The following is a 24,044-nucleotide window of genomic DNA, read 5'->3' on the forward strand; positions in this document are numbered from 1 at the left end:
GCATTAGATAGTACACTAGAAAGCGAATGAGCACTTTAGAGGCATATTTTAGATATTGTTATTATTATTTATGAAACCTAATTGATAAACGATAACGCAGACCGTCATAGATAAGTGATAACGCTATTTTTATAAAAGTCAAGGACACGAGGTCAATAATTGGATTATGTTTTTTGATGTCAACAAATGTAAGTAAATTTCTCGAAAAGTATATTGTTTATAGAAACGAAAGTATTGTAATAAGAAAGTATGATATATGTATTTTTGTATAACTTAGAATTTATTAGAATCTTATATTGTATATTCGAGAAATATTTAAAAGTTGACAAGAAATTTTGATGAAAGCATAGGTTGAAGACAAACTTTTGTTAAAATCTCTTTGGAAAAGAAATTGTCATATTTGTAAATTATTTTATATGATGAGAATTTTTGTTACTTTATTTGGAAAATGGAAATTGTTATGTTTTATTCATGTAAAATTGAGAAAAGTAAATAAATATCACCTAAGCGAAGCTATGCACAACACCAGAAATCGTCACGAAATTTGAGGTTCGCGTTAAGGTATTACTCCGACTTACAATAGTAAAATCGGCGGCAGAGGGCGTCGTAGTGCAATTGTTCCAGTTTAAAGTGAAAAATCAAGAAAAAGAAGACCTCAAGAAAGAAAAAGTCCTCAAGGAAGAAAAAGTCTTCAAGAAAGAAAAAGTCTTCAAGAAATTAAGTCGGAATAATACCTCTTAGTGTAATAGTTTAATAGTGTTAGGAAATTAGTATAAGGTGTTGTGCGTGGTTAGTGGACGGACAAATTGTGTGTATTGTTTTCGTTTTTTAATTCTTCAATTAGTTTAGTGGTTTCCAATAAGACTTGAACATAGTGAGTAGGTATTCCAATTAGTGATAGTGCTATTGGATTTCAGTGACTGAACCTTTAAACCGTGAGTAATTCAGACTTTATTAAGTGACATAGACTTTAGTTAGAGAGAGAGACTCGATATTTAGTGACCATATAGTGAATAGACACTCAGTGAGTAAGGTCAATGACCCCACGTATAGTAGTTTTATTAACAATCAAGTGAAATTAGACATAGGCTTTTGGAAGAGGTTGATGACCCCATTTCTACACAACCTACCATCCGAGGATTCTTTGTTGGCCTCACTGCCGCGTCCGCAGCCGTTGACGTCATATACCAGCGGGGGGGGGCGGACTTCTACTGGAGCGGAATTCGGGACTCCCTATAAGTGAAGGGGAGGCTAGGGGAGGCAGGTACCTAGTCAGGGTTATACTGTCACCTCGACCCGCAACAAAGGCGTGGTCCTTCGAGCCGGATCTTCAATACCTTTCAAAATGCCAGTAACGAGAAGCCAGAAAGGCAAAATGGAACCATTACGTCCACCTACTACAACAAGTGAAGAAACAGGCACAACACATAGAACTCCTACAAGTCGAGGAACTACAAGTGGAACTGAGGACTCCACAAACACAAGCATGCAAACTGGAACGCGAGAACAAGCACTACCGGGAAGCACGATGACATTAGTTCCAATGGAACCGAGAGATAGCGAGCCTACGCAGACAACGCGCTCCCCATCTAGGAGCAAGAGAGCAGGAACAAGCAAGTCAGTGAAAACAAGAAGGAAACTTCAATTGGAAAAAGAAATTGCGGAACTCAAATTGGAACAAATAAAAGCAGAAACCGCGAAAAGGGAAGCAGAGGCGAAACTTCTTGAGGAAGAATCTGATTCCGACCTAGAGGAACCAGAGGACAGGGCGGATCGTGTACGAAGTTGGATGGCTGGCACACAAGACAACGCGTCATGTATGGAAGTTCCATTCAACAGAAATGAAGATCTACCAATGAACAACCTCGCTTCAGCTATAGCGGCGGCATTCGAAAAAGCTACTTCGAAACACAAACCGTTGCCACCGAAGTACATGTTTGAGTTACCAACATTTAATGGAGATAGTGCAGAATGGCTAGCTTTCCTAACAGTATACACCGAAACATCTACTATGTTTTCGGCAGTTCAGAATATGGCTCGACTAAGAAAAAGCATCGTGGGACAAGCAAGAGAAGCAGTGAAAAATATATTGTATTCGGATTCTCAACCCAACGACGTCATGGAAGCATTAAGGAGAAGATTCGGTAGAGCGGACTTATTAGTCACAGCCGAATTAGATAAATTAAGGGCGCTTCCTCGTGTAAGTGAAAATGTACAAGAACTTAGTGCATTCTCATGTAAAGTCAACAACAGTGTGACAAGTATCAAAGGGTTAAAGAAAAACAAGTACCTACACTCACCGGAAATAGTGAAACAAATCACGGAAAAATTACCAGCGTTTATTCAATTTAGATGGTGTGATTATATCGCACAATACGACGAAGATGAACCTGATCTCGAAATACTAGCCAACTTCCTGAACAAAGAAGCCGATAGAAGTGTTGTGCTGCTATCAAACGAAAAGAAGAAAGTGATACAACCAAAGAGGCAGTCAGCACACGTAGCAGTTGAACAACCCATGAGAAGGGGAATTCAATGTATTCAATGCAAAGGAGATCACTATTTTTCGGAATGCAAAGAATTGAAAAACGCAAGTATCGACGAAAGGTGGGAAATGGTAAAAAAGTTAAAAGTTTGCTTCAATTGCCTAAGAGGACGACATCGAAAAGATGATTGCAGGTCTAGACCCTGCCGACAATGTAAGAGATTACACCATGCGCTTCTTCATAAGGAATATAAGAAAGAAAACAGTACAGATGAAAAGAGGAAAGAAGAAGCTAGTGTTACTGGAACTGTCAACACTTTGAAAACACCACAAGCGCTATTGAAAATAATGCCCGTACAGCTATACGGGCCAACGAAATCTGTGAAAGTATTAGCACTTCTGGATGAAGGTTCGACAGTCACATTGCTGGACGAAGCTACAGCAAAAGAAATAGGAGCCACAGGACCGAAAGAAATCCTTGCTCTAGAAACAGTTGGTGGAAATACGATAAGAAACACGGATTCTGAAAGAATCAATTTGAAGATTAAAGGCGTCCACCAACGGAAGAAAATGAACATAAATAACGTGAGAACAATTAAAGAAATCCAGTTGTCACCGCAAACAGTGGATAGGGCGAGATTGGAAGCCTGTCCACACCTGAAGCCTCTTATCGACAAAATATGTTACGAAGACACGCCTCCGAAAATGTTAATAGGTCAGGACAATTGGGAACTGATCGTATCGAGACACACTAGGAAACGCAAGAAGGACGAACCCGTTGCTTCATTCACGAAGCTGGGATGGGTATTACACGGTTGCGATGGTGGGATAACGAAACAAGTACAGTTTATGAGATGTGCGCATCTGAAAAGTCAAGACGACAATTTGGATGCCATAATTAAAGAACACTTCGCAATAGAAGCACTAGGTGTCACTGAAAGGAAGCCATCGTCTGACATTGAAGAGAGAGCAACAAAGAAATTGGAAGAAGTCGTGCGAAAAGTTGCTGTCGATAAATACGAAGCGGGATTAATCTGGAAAGCGGAAGACGAAACTCTTCCAGACAATCGATCAACTGCGGAAAGCAGAATGAGAAACTTAGAGAAAAAGTTGGATAAAGATCCTGAACTGAAAGCTGACTACGAGAAACAGATACAACATTTGTTGGATTCAGACTACGCAGAAGAAGCTCCGAAACATAGTACATCCACGAGATTGTGGTACTTACCGCACTTCGCCGTCACTCACCCAACGAAAAAGAAAAGAAGGATAGTATTTGATGCAGCAGCAAGATCCAATGGGAAGTGTCTGAACGACGCGCTCTTATCTGGACCGGATCTGCTACAATCATTATGGGGTGTGTTAATACGCTTTCGTCAAGGTCCTATAGCAGTCGTAGCTGACATTAAAGAGATGTTCCTGCAAATCCTTATGAGAGAAGACGACAGAGATAGTTTGCGATTCTTATGGAGAGGAGGCGACAGGACAGGACCAATGAAAGAGTATCGTCTTAAAACTGTAATATTCGGAGCGGCCTCATCACCCAGTACAGCAATATTTGTGAAAAACAAAAACGCGAAAGACAACGGACAAGGGCACCATGAGGCCATCAAAGCGATAGAAAAGAATCATTACATGGACGATTATCTACAAAGTTTTTGGGAAGAAGAACATGCGGTAGAAGTCGCCACGACAGTCGACGAAATACATAAGAAAGCAAGTTTCCATTTAAGAGGATGGGCATACAACCGTCCTAATGTATTGAAAAGGATCAACGGAGACAATAGCTTGGAAAAGGAATTAGAACTTGGTCAGCAAGAAGAGAAAACGCTCGGAATGAAATGGAAAGTGCAAGAAGACTGCTTTTCATTTCGAGTAGCAATGAGAAACGTACCAAGGGAAATTTTACGAGGAGAAAAGACCCCTACGAAAAGACAAGTGGTCAGCGCAATCATGTCAACATTTGATCCCTTGGGATTAATAGCTCCAGTTCTTATTCAAGGTAAGAAACTAATGCAGAATATCTGGAGAAGCGGAGTTGGATGGGACACCGAAATTTTGGCATCAGAGGAAGACGAATGGCGTAAATACTTACAACATATGAAGACAATAGAAGAGCTCACAATACCACGATGCATCTCTCCTCACCACACCGAGGGAGAGCTACACGTCTTCACGGATGCAAGCGAAACGTCCTATGCAGCCTCAGCATATTGGAAAACGATAGAAGAAGATGCGAAAACCTCGTTGATCGCAGCAAAGAACAGGGTAACTCCTCTAAAACCGATATCCGTTCCAAGACTGGAACTTCAAGCAGCATTGTTAGGTTGCAGACTAGCGCGCGCAATTGAAAAAGAAATGGATCTGACGGTAGTAAAAAAGACTTTTTGGACAGACTCAACGACGGTTCTTTCATGGATCAAATCAGACCCGAGGACATTTAAGACGTTCGTGGCACATCGCTTGGCCGAAATCGAAGAACTTTCGAAACCACAAGATTGGAGATGGGTACCGACAAACCAAAACCCGGCTGACGATGCGACCAGGGATGTGCCCGAAAACTTCAACGAAAGACACAGATGGTTTGAAGGGCCTGAATTCTTAAAACAATCTGAGGAACATTGGCCGAAGCCGAAAGAAATCAAGAGAGAACCGCACGAAGAGGACAAGAAGATTGAAAAAGTAGCAACAACGAGACAGAAAGAGTTTTCTACGCCAGATCCGAAAAGATTTTCAAGTTGGAATAGACTCCTAAGGTCCACGGCAAGAGTGGTTCAATTCGTCGAAATATTAAGAAATAATAAGCAAGAAAAAGAGAAAGTCAACGCGACTAAGAAAGATGAACCATGGAGGAAGAACAGAAAAAGGAAGAAGACTCCAATTGTTCTAAAAAAGATTTCAAAAGAGCAACAAAAACTCTTTATTCCGTTGGAAACGCATCAGTTAGCGAAAGCAGAGGCACTATTGATGCGACGAAGTCAAGACGAAAGTTTCAAAGCCGAAATAGATACGTTGAGAAAAGGTCAACATTTAACGAAAAGTCAGAAGCTGCATAATTTAGATATAGTCGAAATCGACGGAATACTTCGATTGAAAGGAAGAATTAACGCCGTCGAAGGAACACAACAAGAAAAGAACCCGATAGTATTAGATAAACGGGATTGGATAACACGACTGCTTATCCAACATTACCACAATGTGTTCCATCACGGAAACCACGCTACTGTCATCAACGAATTGAGACAAAGATACTGGATCGTGGGAATAAGATCAGCAGTACGATCAATCGCGCACCTCTGTCAATGGTGCAAAGTAAGAAAGTCCATGCCGACGACTATACCGATGGGAGATCTGCCTCCAGAAAGACTGTCTCACAACAGTCACCCGTTCACTTGCACAGCTGTAGATTACTTCGGACCGATGACCATTACCATTGGGAGAAGACATGAAAAACGATGGGGCGCACTGTTCACCTGTCTCACAACCAGAGCAGTGCACGTAGAGTTGGCTACATCGCTGTCAACCGACTCCATGATCATGGCCCTGAGAAGATTCGCCGCGAGAAGAGGTATGCCAAAAGTAATCTATAGTGACAATGGTACTAATTTTGTGGGTGCCAACAGAGAGCTGAAGGAAGCTGTAGAAGCATTGAAGAAAGAAGAGGTAGAGGCAGCCGCGGACAACATTGGCGTCAGGTGGAAATTCATACCGCCTGGTGCTCCGAACATGGGAGGAGCGTGGGAGAGACTGGTACGGTCCGTTAAGACTTCGCTGACGGCCGTGCTCAAAGAGAAGAATCCTTCAGAAGAGACGCTACACACTCTTCTGCTTGAGGTCGAGCACATTATCAACTCTCGACCTCTCACCGAACTGGAAGACTGCACCAATCCAGAGTCACTCACGCCCAACCACTTCCTCATTGGGCGATCCTGCGGCGCGCCTAGGCTGGGCGCGTTCTCCGATTCCGATCTTGTCGGAAAACCTTCGTGGAAGACTTCGCAGCGGCTAGCGGACCACTTCTGGTCTCGCTGGCTGAAAGAATATCTTCCTGGCTTGCTGCCACGGAGGAACGTCGGCCAGCCAACCCGAGATATCCGATGTGGGGACATCGTAGCAGTCCTGGATCCTGCCTTACCGCGAGGCACGTGGCCTCGCGGGAGGGTAGTGCGCACGCTGCCGGGCCCCGACGACCGGACCAGAGTCGTTGATGTGGCTACCGGTGGTGGCATTCTGCGACGGCCAGCTTCGAAGCTAGTAGTGATAGTGCCAGTGAATAGTGAAAACAAAGCAGAGCAAAAGTGAAATTTAGTGAAAGTAAAAGTGAAATAAAAGTGCATGGACATTATAGCAAAGATGTAATAGCATAAGTAGAATAAGAAACGTTTGATGTCGCTTCAAGAGTTTGTGCGCAGCACGAGGGAGAGTTTGTTAGCGACACATTAAATTTAACATAGCGCACACTCAATAAACATTGTCATATTGTAGCACACTCATTAAGTATTGTATTGTATAGAACAAAAGAAGCGAGATCAAACAATACCCCCACCACGACGGTCAATTGCATTAGATAGTACACTAGAAAGCGAATGAGCACTTTAGAGGCATATTTTAGATATTGTTATTATTATTTATGAAACCTAATTGATAAACGATAACGCAGACCGTCATAGATAAGTGATAACGCTATTTTTATAAAAGTCAAGGACACGAGGTCAATAATTGGATTATGTTTTTTGATGTCAACAAATGTAAGTAAATTTCTCGAAAAGTATATTGTTTATAGAAACGAAAGTATTGTAATAAGAAAGTATGATATATGTATTTTTGTATAACTTAGAATTTATTAGAATCTTATATTGTATATTCGAGAAATATTTAAAAGTTGACAAGAAATTTTGATGAAAGCATAGGTTGAAGACAAACTTTTGTTAAAATCTCTTTGGAAAAGAAATTGTCATATTTGTAAATTATTTTATATGATGAGAATTTTTGTTACTTTATTTGGAAAATGGAAATTGTTATGTTTTATTCATGTAAAATTGAGAAAAGTAAATAAATATCACCTAAGCGAAGCTATGCACAACACCAGAAATCGTCACGAAATTTGAGGTTCGCGTTAAGGTATTACTCCGACTTACAATAGTAAAATCGGCGGCAGAGGGCGTCGTAGTGCAATTGTTCCAGTTTAAAGTGAAAAATCAAGAAAAAGAAGACCTCAAGAAAGAAAAAGTCCTCAAGGAAGAAAAAGTCTTCAAGAAAGAAAAAGTCTTCAAGAAATTAAGTCGGAATAATACCTCTTAGTGTAATAGTTTAATAGTGTTAGGAAATTAGTATAAGGTGTTGTGCGTGGTTAGTGGACGGACAAATTGTGTGTATTGTTTTCGTTTTTTAATTCTTCAATTAGTTTAGTGGTTTCCAATAAGACTTGAACATAGTGAGTAGGTATTCCAATTAGTGATAGTGCTATTGGATTTCAGTGACTGAACCTTTAAACCGTGAGTAATTCAGACTTTATTAAGTGACATAGACTTTAGTTAGAGAGAGAGACTCGATATTTAGTGACCATATAGTGAATAGACACTCAGTGAGTAAGGTCAATGACCCCACGTATAGTAGTTTTATTAACAATCAAGTGAAATTAGACATAGGCTTTTGGAAGAGGTTGATGACCCCATTTCTACACAACCTACCATCCGAGGATTCTTTGTTGGCCTCACTGCCGCGTCCGCAGCCGTTGACGTCATATACCAGCGGGGGGGGGCGGACTTCTACTGGAGCGGAATTCGGGACTCCCTATAAGTGAAGGGGAGGCTAGGGGAGGCAGGTACCTAGTCAGGGTTATACTGTCACCTCGACCCGCAACACTTTAAGCGGTGGATAATATTTTCTGAGAAATTTCTTAAATCTTATGTTTTAAGAATATTTTTACATTGAAATTAGGTGGGCCAGCAACTATTTTCAATTCTATTATTTAGCTATACGGCTGAACGTGGCCTTTCAGTGTTTCAAGACTTTGATTTCTAGGTTCTATCCACCCTGCAAGGGATATAAACGGGACTATATATATGTAGGTTAGCATGTTGAAATTAGAATAAGTGAAATAAGATTTGAAAAGTAAATATGAGAACAGGAAATTTTTGATATGTCGATCAAATCATATCAAATTATAAAATGTCTAAAGGAATTGGAATAATACTAGTTCTACATGCAAGATATAGTATTTACGACGTAAGAACTCGTTCAGGGTTACTTCATATTCATTACATTAGATTCAAATTTGAAATGGAATGCTCACATTTTAAAACTTTCTAAAAGGCTTAGTTCTGCAGCCTACGCTATTCGTCGTATTAGGCATTTGACAGATGTGGCAACTGCTAAGTTAGTATATTTTAGTTATTTTCATAGTTTAATGTCTTATGGTCTATGCTTTGGGGAGCAGCAGCAGACATACAAACTATTTTCATTATACAAAAAAGGGCAATTCGAGCTATCTACGGCTTAAAACAAAGATATTAGCTGAGAGATTCTTTCAAAACCCTTAATATTTTAACATTGCCCTCACAATACATTCTCGATCCCAGCGCATCGGTTGGTTAAGGTAGGGAAATCGTTTCTGATTAATTGTATAAGATTTTATAATAAATTACCAAAAAGTGTTCTTGAAATGAATGATAGAAAATTCAAAAAGTACATTAAAGATGCTTTGTAGGAAATCCTATTACAGCACGGAGGATTATATTAATGATAAACATGTGTGACCCGAGCTTGACGTAATGGCCTCTTAAATGCTTGTGCATTTTTGACACGGTGTTGCATTGCATTGCATTTTTGACATGGTGTTGACATAATTTGTACAGTGTGTACATATTTTATTTTATCTTTATTTATTTGACGAAATATTCGTATTGAAATAACAAGTTTTACATTCATTCATGTTTTTTAATGTAGACAATGTGCATTCGTCCATGATTTAGATTTAAGAGATCTATGTTTGTACATTGACGTCCGATGAAAATGCTGCAGTGTAGTTTGTTCCGCCGCTTCTTCTACACATGCGCTTTGGCAGCGGCAGTAGTTATAATTAGATTTAAGTGATGTGACGTCAATAAGGGATACCTTGTATCCAATTTTGAAAATAAATCTATTCTATTCTATTCTATTCTTCCTCATCTTGGCGTTAGTGCCGTTTACATTCTCACTCATCTGGACAGACGCCTGGGATTGACCATTTGACTAATATAAACTAAATAAAAGAAATATATTACTTTAAAGATATTTGATGCTTTGCAAACTTTGGTTGTGCACATTTACTTCCCAGAAACCTGAACAAACGGTACATTTTCAGCAAAATTTTATTATGCGCCTAAACAAACACACCGATCCTAATTGGAGGATGCAGTGACGTGGCTAGTACACTATTGGGAACAACTAGAGCGTTTATATAAGGGCCGTATTTTAATTTGATTTCATTATTTATTCGGCCGAATCTAAATTCAAATATCTATATTTTTACCTTTACTTTAATTTTGTTTTTTACTGCTGAACATTGTTTATTGGATTGCATCACGCTTCATTTATATGCTCCAAAACTTAATTCTCTTTAATATACTGAGATTTTAATAAGAAATAGTTTTAGACAATTTAAAGAACTGATTTGGAGTAAAACAAATTCTATTAATTCGATGTATTTTATAATTCATGTCAATCACATCGCATTTGGTATAAGCAAAGGCACAAATGAAGCCATAAATCTATATTCCCTTAACTTAAACTGAAAATATATTTTAATGAAACATCAATAAGCTTTGTAATTACTGGATAAAATGTTTCATTATTACGTATTCCGTTTCAACTTTTATTCAACTCTTTGGTACATACACGTTACCAACTGTTTGTTAATTTGAGTGCACTGCAATGAAATGTAAAGTTGTAATTTTATCTGGACATATGCTACGTTATAGAATTTTAGAACTCTTAAAATTTTAACATATGTACATATGAAATAGGAGCGTTTCTTAAAAATCTTTCTTTATCTAAGCTAAACTGGGCAATGAAGTTTAAAATTTTAGTTTTGTTTTGATAAAGGACGCTAAGGCAACCAAGTGAAAACATACTACTAATCAAAGACAATTACCGAGTTATTATTTAAATTGAAGTTAATTGTGAAAGTTCATGACATAGATGTATTTGTTTGAATATTATGTACAGTTGTAGCATATTAAGAATTTACGTGTTAGCACAAATTTATGTTAACATAAAATTTTTACATTTTTTGTCTGTCTGTCTGTATCTGACTGTATGATTAAGATTCAACTGGAACTTTACGCGGACGAAGTCGCGGGCAACAGCTAGTGTTAACATAAAATAGTTATGTTAATAAAATCAAGTTCCCATTATCAAATAGCGTATACATTAAAGTTTTTCAACAGGTCACAAAAACTTTAATTAGCTTTTTGATTATGTGGGGGCGAGGTCATACCTTGGCCAAGACGAGCCAAGCGAAGGTTTCGTCGTTTTTTTTTATTTGTTGGGAAATGCTTTGATTAAATCGTCAGCTGTAAAGATATTTATTCTATAAAGATGATTGCTGTAAGCTGAAATACTTATTAAATATTATCTATAATATAATACTTATAGTATATAGCTAGATCTTAGGTTTCAGACCTGTCATCAAAGTCAGATTTGCGCACGAAGTCATTCTCTTCTGAAATTAATCCTTGCAGAAGAATCAAACTATCCAAGTTCCGGGTAAGGTTAGGTTACACATCAAGTTGCAAGTGTGCAGGTAATCACGATGTTTTCCCTTAGCATAAGGGTAGTCTGCAGTGCTATATCAGCAGTATAACGGTCGTCTCACTGGCCAGGCCACAGTAAACATGCCAACTTTGGACAAATATTTGTACTTCACCCACAAGCAATTTTCCATTCATTGGTTGTCGACGTGATCGTAAAAATAAAGATTTTAGTAAATGGAAAATATCCAATAACCAACGGTAAACTTGAAGGTAAAACGAAACTCTCTTGCCTAAACTGCGATTACATACACACACATATCAGTCGTTTATCTCAACGGCTGAATGATGTTAAAAAGCGAATTTTGGGCATCAACTCAGAGCTATAACAATGTGAAGTGCAACCAGAAACTTGGTAAGATAATAAAAAAAAAATCGCAAATCAAAGCCCTTATTGAAAAATTTACTGTACAAATTGAGGATTTATAATGACGGGTCTATTTAAATAATAAAATAACTGTCGTTTCTGATTTAAGTTCCCAATATCAGGCTAATTCAGACGAACCCATTAAGACTTTTCTGTTCAAGCGAGAGCTTTTTGGGAGCTTAAATGTCCGACGCTTTTAAACTGAAATGCATTAGGGTCTATAAAAAGTTTCAGATGTCAAAATAAAAAAGCTTCAACCATGTTATAGGGAGCATTTTGCAACGACGTCTGTATATTTGGTACAATATGACATTCACATTTTTGATTATTAAATATGTTCTTTTAAACTTCCAGGCCTTTGTAACATCCTAACTTCTCTGAAGAGGAACTCGTTCCTTTCTTGATGATGATCAAGGAATGGGTAAGTCAGGTTTGTATAATACTAATAACAACATTATGATTTCAAAATCCCAATCCCAACTAATATAATAAATGCCAAAGTAAGTTTGTTTGTTCGTTACCATTTGACGTGTTATCTACTGAACCACGAAGTGGCGAAGAATATAGAGTACCTTTCATCTCGGTAAAAACTTAAGTTCCCGTGGGATTTGCGAAAAGTCTGTATTCGTAGGTGGGTGGCGCTAAAGAACGCGAAGCTGCAGGTAACGATTATATGTTTTCTTTAAAGATATAGTTTTTCTCTTTATCTATTTACTGCTCTAAAAAATCAACCTCTGAAAATTCGTTTTGAGTTTTGATTGATTTAGAATAAAATTCTGAAATGTAACGCTTTTTTTAAATTTAAAAAACTAGGGAATTTATTTGAGCAGAAAATGCCGTTTGATATTAAAAGAAAATATAGCGGAGTATAAAGCACAGACAAATTATTAATTAAGACAGCATTACATTAAATCCAAATTGTAGTTGCCTTAATTTAACTTAAAACATCTAGTTGAATGACCATTGTGTGTCAAATTAGACGCAAATCTTTTTGTAAAAGCTTAAAAAATTAGAATTTGTGAGGCCAAATAAAACCTTTTGTTTTTATGAAAAGACGTAATAAAAATTCAAATTTCGATTAAGTAAAAATTGTAAATTCTGTTATAAAAGTGATTATATAGTTATAGTTTCTTTAGCATTTTCAAATAATAGTTCTCCCTCTCTCTGAATAGTTTATGTAGGCTTACTTTTTTACACTATTATTACCACAGCTAGCTGTCTTAAGAAGCTTTATTTTCGTGAGAAATTCAAGAAGTGAATACACGCCATCATATACCCAACAAATGTACTATAAAACATTTAACCACAATTGTAGCTCTTAAAAGCATTCGTAAACAAAATGACAGAATATGCAATTTAAATGAAAATATATTATTTAACAGTATGGATTTCAACCATCAATTCTACTTTATACGAATGTAAGCGGGGCTAATACTCTACACACGTCACATCGCTCCCGTTCGCTCCCGTCCGTTTCGGATCAGTTTCCCGCAGCCTCTCGCGTCGAGAACACTGCCGTCGCTATCGGAGTACACCCCCTTAGTTCGACAGACGATTTCGTGTGGAGTGCAGTGTATGTTCTTTTAAGTGCTTCTCTTAATTTATGAATGCCTGGTACCCGTTCAGAGTATGAGTTGAAAATGTAAGTATGTTTTTAAAATTTGATGAGGTGAGGATGATGCCGCAGTGATGTCGTTTGAGCATGACGATTTACAATTTTTATTTTTCTTATGTCGTCAGTGTTTTAGGTTTTTAAATAAGTAGCATCTAATAAAAATTCTTTGTATAAAAAATATTGCATTGCATTATTCTAAAAATGTCTCATTCTTAAAATAAACTTTAAAGCTACATAAACTATTAACTAGATTATTAAGTCTCATTGGGTCATTTTAAAGAGCAAGTTTATTTAAATACGTATGAACTAATAAACAATCATTGATTTTATTATACATTTGGTAATTCTGTGCGGAACAATAGTTTTCATATGACTCCTTCCAGAATTTTATACAAGGCTTACTCCAACTTATTATATATAAATACATACATATAATTACTTCTATAGCCGACAGTCTTGAAAAAATAAATATAAATGACATAGTTTTTTAGAAAATTAAATCGATTTTACGATCAGTTGATAGTATGTCTTGGGTTTGTATTAAAGTATTTTTTTTACTTTATATTTATGTAATAATTTTTCATTCAAAAATATACTATGTTTTTAATCATTTTGCCCTCAAACAGTTTCCTGCTGCAACCCGATGACTGACTGGTTGATAATGCACTTAGCATTTTGTCGGCCTTTTTAATCAACTCCTTGCATTTTTTGCAATACACGTTCAATTGATACAGAAATGAAAGCGCCAATGTGCCGTCGAATTTTGTTCAAATTTAATTGATTCAAAAAAAATTTATACTTAAGTATTCAGTAGATATAAGAAGTATATTGGAATATAAGAGGGTTTTCTTATAAATTTATTTTATTGTTCTGATACATTGAAAAGAAATATTAACAGATTAAACATTTTAAATTTTGCTGACTTATATAATTTTTTTACAGAAACACTTTTTTCACAAATAGCAACGTACTTAAAGGAACATTTCTAGTTATGACAATGTTGTATTTTTTTAAAATTGAAAACTAGGTATCTCATTTCATTGAAAAATTGACAATTTGCATGCATGAAAAATCAATGCATTAAAATAAGAGTTTTACTATAACCATTATATATTATATGAAATTGGCATAAATAAATGAATTATTTACGTTATTTTTATTTTCTTTTGGAGATTATTATTGAAGGCTTATAAATTTTGGATTCTTCTTTAAGGCGATGGGCTAGCAACCTGTCACTATTTGATTCTCAATTCTATCATGAAGCCAAAAAGCTGCATTGCCTATGTCTTTTAAGATTTTTGGCTCTGTCTACCCCGTAAGGGATATAGACGTGACTATATTTATTTTCTTATTTTATTGCGACGAAGTCGTCATTTTAATTATTGCGTTATGGAAATTAAGGGAATTTTGTCCGGTTTCGGAAAGAAGACGAACACCGGCCATAATTCATGCAAATCCCCACAGTGTTACTTTGAATGTTTGTCTTGATGTTTATTCACAAACAAATTACTTCATTTCTAAGTAAATACGGACGATATTGATAAAGGCTTTTTGAAATAAAACACTCTTGCTTGCTCTCATTATTTATTTGTGCAAATAATGATGTGTACTTTATTTTTATTTGTATTATTTTTAACAAAGTATATTACTCGTATTACCAGGAAATCGGCATTTTGATGTTTCGGTTTCTAACCGACTTACTTACGACTTCTTGGTAGGTGGAATATTAAGTCTCTGCCTATCTTACCGGGAAAGAGGCGTGGTAATATGTATGAACCATGCTTAGCTTGAAAGGAGAAATAAGCGAATAGTTAAGTGAATGATAATTAATATTTTTTACAAACAATTACCGAAATTCATAGCCACAGGTCGTAGCACTATTTCGTAGCAATGCTACGACGCTGTTTCGTAGCCACTATCACATTATTCAACCACATATTAATCATGTCTTTATATCGTACGGGAAAGACAGAGCCAATAGTTACAAGACTTAAAGGTAAAATTAGTAATATGTGAGTTACTTACTAAAAAAATAGAGAAATTAAATTATAATATTAAAATTTTAGATACAATAGTATAGTATTTTGTATCAGTTTGTCTATTATAATTTATTTCCCTTATGATAATATTAGTGAATAGAAATTCAATATCATCTGATATAATAATCAAAGCACACTAAAGTTGATCAAATTTCGTTCTACGTAGGAGTTTACCAAATTTTGAATTTCCATTTTACTATTTAGGACATCAATTGCATCAAAGCAATCACATATATTGACTGGCCTTCAAACAAAGGACAGGGTCTACTTGATATTAGTAATTTAATGTTATTTCCAAAACAGCTATCATGCAATATTATAGCCATGTGTAATTAGTTTGTTGCCGGAAAATTGCTCGAATGAAATTAGCTGACAAACACCAATGCAGATGACAGTTTTTACTGATTACTTTTTAATCTTGTTTCGATGTGATACCAGCATCATCTGGATTATAATGGCATATTATTATTTGCATAACTTAAAAATATAGTTTGATATTACTGAAAAAAACGTTTTGACAAATGGTCACGACAAGCTTGCATGAAGAGTTATCAATGTGGTTGAGGCGAAAGAAGTATGCAGGGATCGTGGCAAATCTCTACCTTCCCTACCCTTCCGGGAGAGGCGAGTTTTATGTATGTATGTATTGCTGAAAAAGTGTAACAGAGGTGGCCTCGTTGAACTTCATATAACCGCTTGTTTTTCTGAAAGGGGTAGGCAGAGAATACATCTTTCCACTTGCCATGCCCTTACATTATTTCTGCAGGGGAACCTAACCCATGTTGGATCATGATTACACATTCAGTTGCCTGCATATGCAGGTTGTCTTCACTGTATTTTACTCAAAGTAAGAAAATCGATTAATACCCAAAGTGTACATAACTTAGAAGAGTACTACTTAGTACGTAGCTGATTTTGGTGGGAGTTCAACCTGTGCTTTCATGTGTATCACGCACCTTATTTTTTCGACTACCGGCGCTCTTTGTAACTTCAAACATAATAATTATTTCATACAAAGATACATGTAATCATGCGTACATATGTGTAAGACAGAGCCTTCAGCCACAGTCTTGAAATGACTGAAAGGCCACGTTCAGCCGTAAATAATTAATACCGACGCTATAAATATCAAATTACGAATAAAAACTCTTGGAAATGGTAAAAAAATATGAAAATATTCATATTTGTTTCACATTTGAAAATAAATAAATAAACAAAGTCGTTATGGAACCAGAAAAATAATATTATCTTTTATTGAATTCGTAATATATGAAAGCAGCTTACGTACTCAATATTGCTCGGTAAATAAAGAGCTCAGGTTTATGAAGCGAAATGTGTTTCAATAATTTTAATCTCTTACTGATGAATTAATATATTTATTTATTTTATTTTACTTAGTTCGAGCTTCATGTCGGTCAGGAACCGAAGAAAATAGGTAGTGTGTGCCAACTGCTTCTCTTCATCACGTCTTCAACACTGAGCCAGTAATCTCGAATGATAAGAATGAGATTCAAGTAGGAAATCTTAATCCTAATTCCATCATAAATCATCCAACTAAATGTGACCTTCAAGTCTTTTCGAGGATAAAGAGGTGACATATTTATCGTGTCCTAGCCGAGATTCAAACCCGGGATCTCACATGGAGGCGTTACAGACATGAGCACTACCGTTCGATAATCGGAAACCTGAGACTTTTTCTGTTTCTTAGGGTGTCTTTTACAAAGATAAGCTATTATTATCGCGCCTAATATTTATATTATTATGCTATATTTTGTCAAAATCCGAATGATCTTAATAATGCCGTGTGGTTCCCGGCACTATTACAAAAAGAATAGGACCACTCCATCTCTTTCCCATGGATGTCGTAAAAGGCGACTAAGGGATAGGCTTATAAACTTAGGATTCCTCTTTTAGGCGATGGGCTAGCAACCTGTCACTATTTGAATCTCGGTTCTATCATTAAGCCAAATAGCTGAACGTGGCCATTCAGTCTTTTCAAGACTGTTGGCTCTGTCTACCCCGCAAGGGATATAGACGTGACCATATGTATGTATGTATGTATCTTAATAAACCTAGTACAGTTAAAAAATAACCAGATCAGTTCTTCAGATTTTCAATTCAGTCAGCTTTCCAGAGAGGATAATGTTCAGTGACGTCGAAAAATAGAATATAATGCAAACTGCTATGTTTTTACGACAGTATTATCTTTATGAATTGACATTTCTCCTTTGTGTTATTTCTAGGAAAGAAATTGTAATTGTCAGGACCTTTTGCTATGAGATTTCTGTTCTGTATTGTTTTCTTTGACTCGTTTCTCTTTTTTCTTTTTCAATGAATATCTTTTTAAATTGTCATTTTTATCGTAACCTTCATACATTTTTAATTTATTTTATAGAAAAATACGATTATAAAAATACTATGAAACCTCATCTAAGCTCTGCTACAAAATATTGCATTATTCTTGTTTTTGATTTATTTTTGTCAAATGACTTATTTTTGTATTTACAGTAGTTTAAATTAACAAATATAAAGTTTTGGACCACATTTCTGTTTTTTAAGTGAATACCCAAATAAATGTTATACCTCAGTTGCAAAGTTTACCATTTACGAATCGACTCATATATAATTTTTTCGTGTAATTTTTGAGGTAATTCTGAACCAACCCAAACAAAGCAGCACACATAGATCATGGCCCAAATGGGCTATTATCGTAAAAAGTTACGAACACATTTGAACAAAAACCACAGATTGTATGGTGAATCAGATGTACAATTTGCTTAAAATTGCAGACGTGGATGGTATATTGAGGCCGTTATAATTGTCACACAGATGCAAGGGAACAAATAATCAGTACTTACATAATGAACCCGCGAGATTTTGCTTTGGGGTTTGTGTTTGTTTTCTCAAAATTAATTGAATATAAATTTTATTTTGTATTTTTTTTAGCTCTGTCATAGTAGGTACTTATTTATAATTAATTTGTTTTCTTTTTTTTTAATTTTAAAGAGTACTTAAAAAGTGCATAAGACTAGACTTTATTAAAATATCTTTGCCTAAAGCGCCCTATATGTTGTAACTTATGTGTGTTATATTGACATCTGGTAAATGTGACTTGTGTTGATGTGTTAAGAGTATTGATTTTATATTACTTAAGTTATGTTGACGTTAAAAAGTGATATCTTGTATCCGAATTTATATCTATTCTATTATCAATTTTGTGGGACCTTTCCAAAACAGCTTTGCGTATCGTGGCTTATATGTCATAACTATGTAAGCTCCACTCGATCTCGTAAACTAAACATCTGGTAAATGTTGCTTGCAGATTCAAGTTACACAGGCAGGAACTTCCCCAATCCCAAACTTACGCGGTGACCTTAAGTAATGGCAACTTTCAAACTTGGCCCGAGGAATTCAGACATGATTGCAGGAAGTACTAATATTGCACTTAACAGAAGATGCTAGGCTTCGAATGAGCTAATATACATACATACTTATAACCCTTGCGGGGTAGAAAGATCCAACAATCTTGAAAAGGTTGATAAGCCAGGTTCAGCTGTTTGGCTTAATGATATAATTGAGATAGTGACGGGTTGCTACCTCATCGCTTAAAAGGAGAATCCCAAGTTAATAAGCCTATCCCTTAGTCGCCTCTTATGACATCTATCGGAAATAGATGGAGTGGTCCTATTTTTTTTTTGTATTGGTGCCGGGAACCGCTCGGTATGAGCTAACATTCTCTAATGTGGTTGTGGTTGGTGTGTTGAGTGGTTGACTACTTATGGCAATGCCATAAGTAGTCAACCACTCAATTTTATATTTTTTTAAATACGAGTATATGAAAAGGAAATAAAATTGTTACAGCGTAAGTATGAGTAACAAAGACGATGCCTTTCAAATATAAATGTTGTCTTATAATCTTGAAATGCTTCTTTTAGGGGTGAGCCAACTTATCACTACCTAAATCTAGATTCCATGACTAAGCCTTAATATTATTTACAAACAACATTATTATTATTTATACCTTTACAGCTAAACGTGGCCTCCAAGCCGTTTCTAGATTATTGGATCTGTCTACCATGTAAGGAATAAAAGATTGATATATTCATGTGTGTAATTCAAATTTTTACAAAATGATCCCTCATTAGATATATAAACACTAACATGAGGTTAAAACTGTTAAGATAAAAATCTATGGGCATTAACAAACTTGTCACACGTCTTAACGGCTTTTTGATGGCCTTAGTCATTAATATCTGCTTTAAACTTCGTATCTACAAAATCCTGGACACATATTTAGATATACATATATAAAAAGTTAATTCAACATGAGAAGGCATTTTGTTTTGGCGATGTCAAAAAATTATGGCAATCAATCCTACTAATATTTTAAATGCGAAAGTTTGTGAGTATGTCAGGATGTCAGTATGGATGGTTGTTACTCTTTCAAGCAAAAATTACTAAACCGATTGCGATGAAATTTGGTATGTACGTAGCTGAAGACCCAGAATAACATAAAAGCTACTTTTTATTCTGGAGTTCCCGCGGGATTGATTCCACGCAGACGAAGCCGCGGGCGGCCTCTAGTATAATACGAGTATAAAACTATCAAGATTTTGAGTATTTGATTAAATGTGTATTAAACGGTAATATTTGACTTAAATTCCTTGTGAAGTGTATTAGTATTGTGTAGTATTATGAGTAATATAAACATTCCTACGGGAAGTTAAATAACGGAGGTTTTTAGTTTTACGCGGGCAAACCTTTGAGTATATTTTTATTTATTTCAAGTACAATAAAATCAAAGACATAACTTCACAGCATTAATAATAGAGCAATCTGTTTTCTACCTGAAAATTTCATATCGAGCGACCAAAAGAACAAAGGCTATCATCAGTTTGGTGCATATAATTCCCCAACTTATCTCCAAATCCCGGATATACACAAACATAAGCAAATTACAGATTTCTTCATCTTATAAATAAAAATTCATAAGATGTTATATAAAACGCGGACCAGCATAATGACAACACAAATACTTGAAATGTCGACTACATTTTTCAAATCGGTCTAATTTACAAACTCAAGTCTCCGCCTAAATTACGGTTATTTCTCACTGGAAGTCCGTCCATTTGGTGATATCGATTGCGAAGTAAATCGACTACTCTCATTACAGAGTCGGGCGCACGTTTTCACAGCAAACAAAGGCGCATGTACGCAGTGCCGTAAGTAGGAGTATGCAAACGATACCCAGGCACAGGGCGCGGACTTTGGGGAGGGCAAAAATTGTCAGGCATAGCATAGGTGTATAATTTTTTTTTAAGTTTTTGTTTTATTTTATTTGTATCCAACTGCTTGGCAAAGAACTTCCATTTCTCCTCCCAAAATGCTCTATTTGATGTATTATTTTCACATTCACTAAAAAAAGATGTCGATGACATTCTGCCATCTCCTTTGAAGTCTTCTTCTAGGTCTACGCTCTTCTGGCCTTTTTATAGCCATATATCATGTAATTATTCCCTGCGGAGTAGAGAAAGCCTAAAATATCAAAACAGACTGAAAACACACGTTTACCTGAATGGTTTCCTGATGAAGAGATGACATACGGACTGTTGATTTTTTAAAAAGTCACAAAATGATCTTTATCTGCGATATTGACCAGTAAGCGAATATTTAGAATAAAGGAATATATGTATATACACTGTGCAAGGCAAGAGTAAGAAAACAACCCATCATCTGATATGGCACTTATGTCAGTCCAAAGTATTATCAAAAAACCTAAGGGCACAGTTGCAGAAGCTCGCACCGGGCGCCCGAAACGGTAGATACGCCACCGCATGTACGTAAAAGTTACATAGCCCTATAAAGCCGAGTACCTCCGTTCGCAAGTTTAGCAGTAAATATTTACTCAGTACTGCTGCCTTGTACAGGGCGGTGTTTCATTGGAGCGAATGAAAACGGAGTGGCATACATCAATTCATTAACCAGAGAATGAAAAGATGAGTGTAACAATTTCTATGAGCTTGTGTCGCAATGATAAATTTAAAGTGTGCAATCAATAGATGTAGTTTTAATTTCGTAAATCAACTTCCTGATTTATAATGTTTAGAGCTTCTTTTTTGTGAACGAGTTAAGTAAAGAAAAAATACTGTGAACTTTTCTTAAAAAAATAATTGGTTTTTTGTTTTGTAAATACAAAAGATCATTAGACATTTTTGCCAGAAAATGTGCACGGATTATATATAATGCATGGTATTAGAAATAATAAATATCTGTTGCCTTCTAGGCTTGCCTTAATTTATTTATGTACATAAGAGAAGAATCTTTAGAAGATTCAGAAACTTTAATACAGTAAATTAAATTTGATATAACTTAATTTTATTTATACAGAATTTTTGTATGTGAGATTGTCATAAGTATTTTTTCTTAACTTATCCTTGCAATTCGTTTATGCTAGTATGAGCATACCCTTACTGTGTTTTCTTCGAAACATGACGGAAACAGGGCGATGCTATACTTAATGGTGTTCATGAAATCGTAGCGATACACTTGTATACGTAGAAGCTTTGTTAATTATTATATTAGTTACTAGCTATACAAACATATATACAGTCACTCCTTATTCCCGACGGGGTAGGCAGAGAGCACATCCTTCCACTTGCCACGATCCCTGCATAATTCTTTCGCATCATCCATATTTATAAATATTTGTGCTCGTTGGTTTAGGGTACCTAATCTTGACTTGACTTTTTTCCGAAACGTCTCCGATTTGATCAGAAAGGTACGTATAATATACCGTATATTAGCTATACTGCGGCTTATTTAACGCATATTCTCGATTAACTCAAATCTTATGGGAAAAGTCCTTTTTCCAGGATTAATCTTAATGGCTCTTATTATACTCCTAATGGCTTTACGTACGATTTATTTACATATTATTTTAATTTTTTTTAAGTGGCTTCATATTTGTTAGGAAACTAATAACAAAAATAAAAACTTATTTCGTCTGTAATATTCAAGACAAACTTTTTTTGACATGTCATCTACACCCAATACTTCATATCTGGTTAATAACATTTTGTTTAGTTCAGGTTATTGGTTATACATGTATATCATGCCTTTCTCCCTTACTGACTCAAACACTGGAAGTTCACGTTTTCTGGTTCAGTCTTAATCAATCCATAACATTCAGCTAATAACTTTGTCCCTTACGGGGTATGTAACGTGCATATGTATGTATAGATTTCTGCCCGTAGAGCGTGACCTATCTCCTTGTGATCGATACCACATGTTTAAAGATCTGAATCTGAATATCGGGATGTAGGTTTCATTGGGAAGTGGATCAACTAGCTTTATTGAAACCTGTCAGCGCATTTTTCACGATTTGGATGATGTCGAGTCTTAAATAAATAAAATACACCTATAAAGGACGACGATAGAATTATTTCAATTATTAAGCCAAACAAAAAGGCTAAAAGTGGCATTTCAGTCTTTATAATGTGAGACATACATACATACATAAAATCACGCCTCTTTCCCGGAGGGATACGTAGAGACTAATGTGAGACGTGATTATATAGTATGTTTTACCTATACGGGTCAAATTATTGAGTTATGAGGAGAAGGAAGAGAAATTACACATACTTGAGGAGAGACAGATAATCACCTTTTCTGGAAATTCCCATTAGGCTGCCTGCAATATATTGGAAATTCAACATAATAAGTATAAAATATGTGATAAAGTATTCATAACTTTTGTTGAATGAAAGCGCGAACTTATCATGTGACAAAAGTTTTAAAAGTCCGACGTATCCGCTTCAACATTATGGTAATGCTCTCGCCAAAACTCTTCTTGGATTTAAACTTTATAAACATGTAGTGATAAAGTGTACCTAGCTTATGTTGATGATTATATATATGTTAGTATTATTTTAATTTAACACTAGATTATAGTGCCGTGTGGTTCCCGGCACAAAAAAAAATAGGACCACTCTTTACTTTTTGTCGTATCGAGTGTCGTAAAAGGCGACTTAGATATAGGGTTTTTATAAAAGTTTTTAATATATAGTGCTGTTTTTTTGGTTTCTACTAGCTTTAAATATAATTCTTAGGACTAGTTTATTCTTATTGCTTGGAATTACTAAGTAAAAATAAGATTATGACAAGATTGTAATAATCTTATTTTTACTTAGTAATTCCAAGTATTTGTTGAATCGCACAGAGCAGTATTCTTTCTTAAAGTTTTCTTTTCATTGTTTAAATTTCTTAGTTTTTACACTGTCCTATCTTATAGCATACTTTATCGTACTGTAATTTGCCGATATGACCTAATAAAAATAATGAGAGAAAGGTTTTTATATGAAGAAAGGATTTCTCGAAAATCCCACGGGTGCTCCCGGGCAAGTCTTCTATAATATCAGAGTGATATAGATATTTCAAGTAACTTTTATCCCTTTGACTGGATCCCGTCTGTATTCCAACTTAGTAATTGTGTTTGCGTCAACTACTTCTTTGCCAAATTCCAAGAAGTTGGGATCAAAGGTACTCCGGTTATCACTGGAAAAAACTTTCCTACCGACCTACGCAGGACTGTATCTAGGCTTAAATAATTCCTGTTTAAGCTTGTTAGAAGTATCTTCTAGTTGTGAAAAGTTGAAGGGTCTTTTTGGCTTTTTGATACTTATATAGGTACATATATTAAGTATAATATTGCCTATTAAAGGAATGTCAATTTCATATTAATTTGTGA

At 35.7% G+C, this 24,044-nt stretch overlaps 2 protein-coding genes across 3 annotated transcripts in view; both read left to right on the plus strand.

Annotated features, from left to right (window-relative positions):
- Nucleotides 1–1,345: 1,345 nt before the first annotated feature.
- Nucleotides 1,346–6,787, plus strand: LOC106129568 (uncharacterized). Its single transcript, XM_013328164.2, has one exon. The coding sequence runs from the start codon at nt 1,346–1,348 to the stop codon at nt 6,785–6,787; it is 5,442 nt and encodes a 1,813-aa protein (XP_013183618.2).
- Nucleotides 6,788–13,151: 6,364 nt separating this feature from the next.
- LOC106129606 (cell adhesion molecule 3) overlaps nt 13,152–24,044 on the plus strand; it is a 36,133-nt gene continuing 25,240 nt past the window's right edge. For both annotated transcript variants that reach the window (XM_013328207.2, XM_060948511.1), the window contains exon 1: nt 13,152–13,286. The gene's annotated coding sequence lies outside the window, so the exon portion shown is untranslated. The remainder of the gene's footprint in view (nt 13,287–24,044) is intronic.

Source organism: Amyelois transitella, chromosome 16 (genome assembly GCF_032362555.1).
Source record: "Amyelois transitella isolate CPQ chromosome 16, ilAmyTran1.1, whole genome shotgun sequence".
NCBI classification, from domain to species: domain Eukaryota; kingdom Metazoa; phylum Arthropoda; class Insecta; order Lepidoptera; family Pyralidae; genus Amyelois; species Amyelois transitella.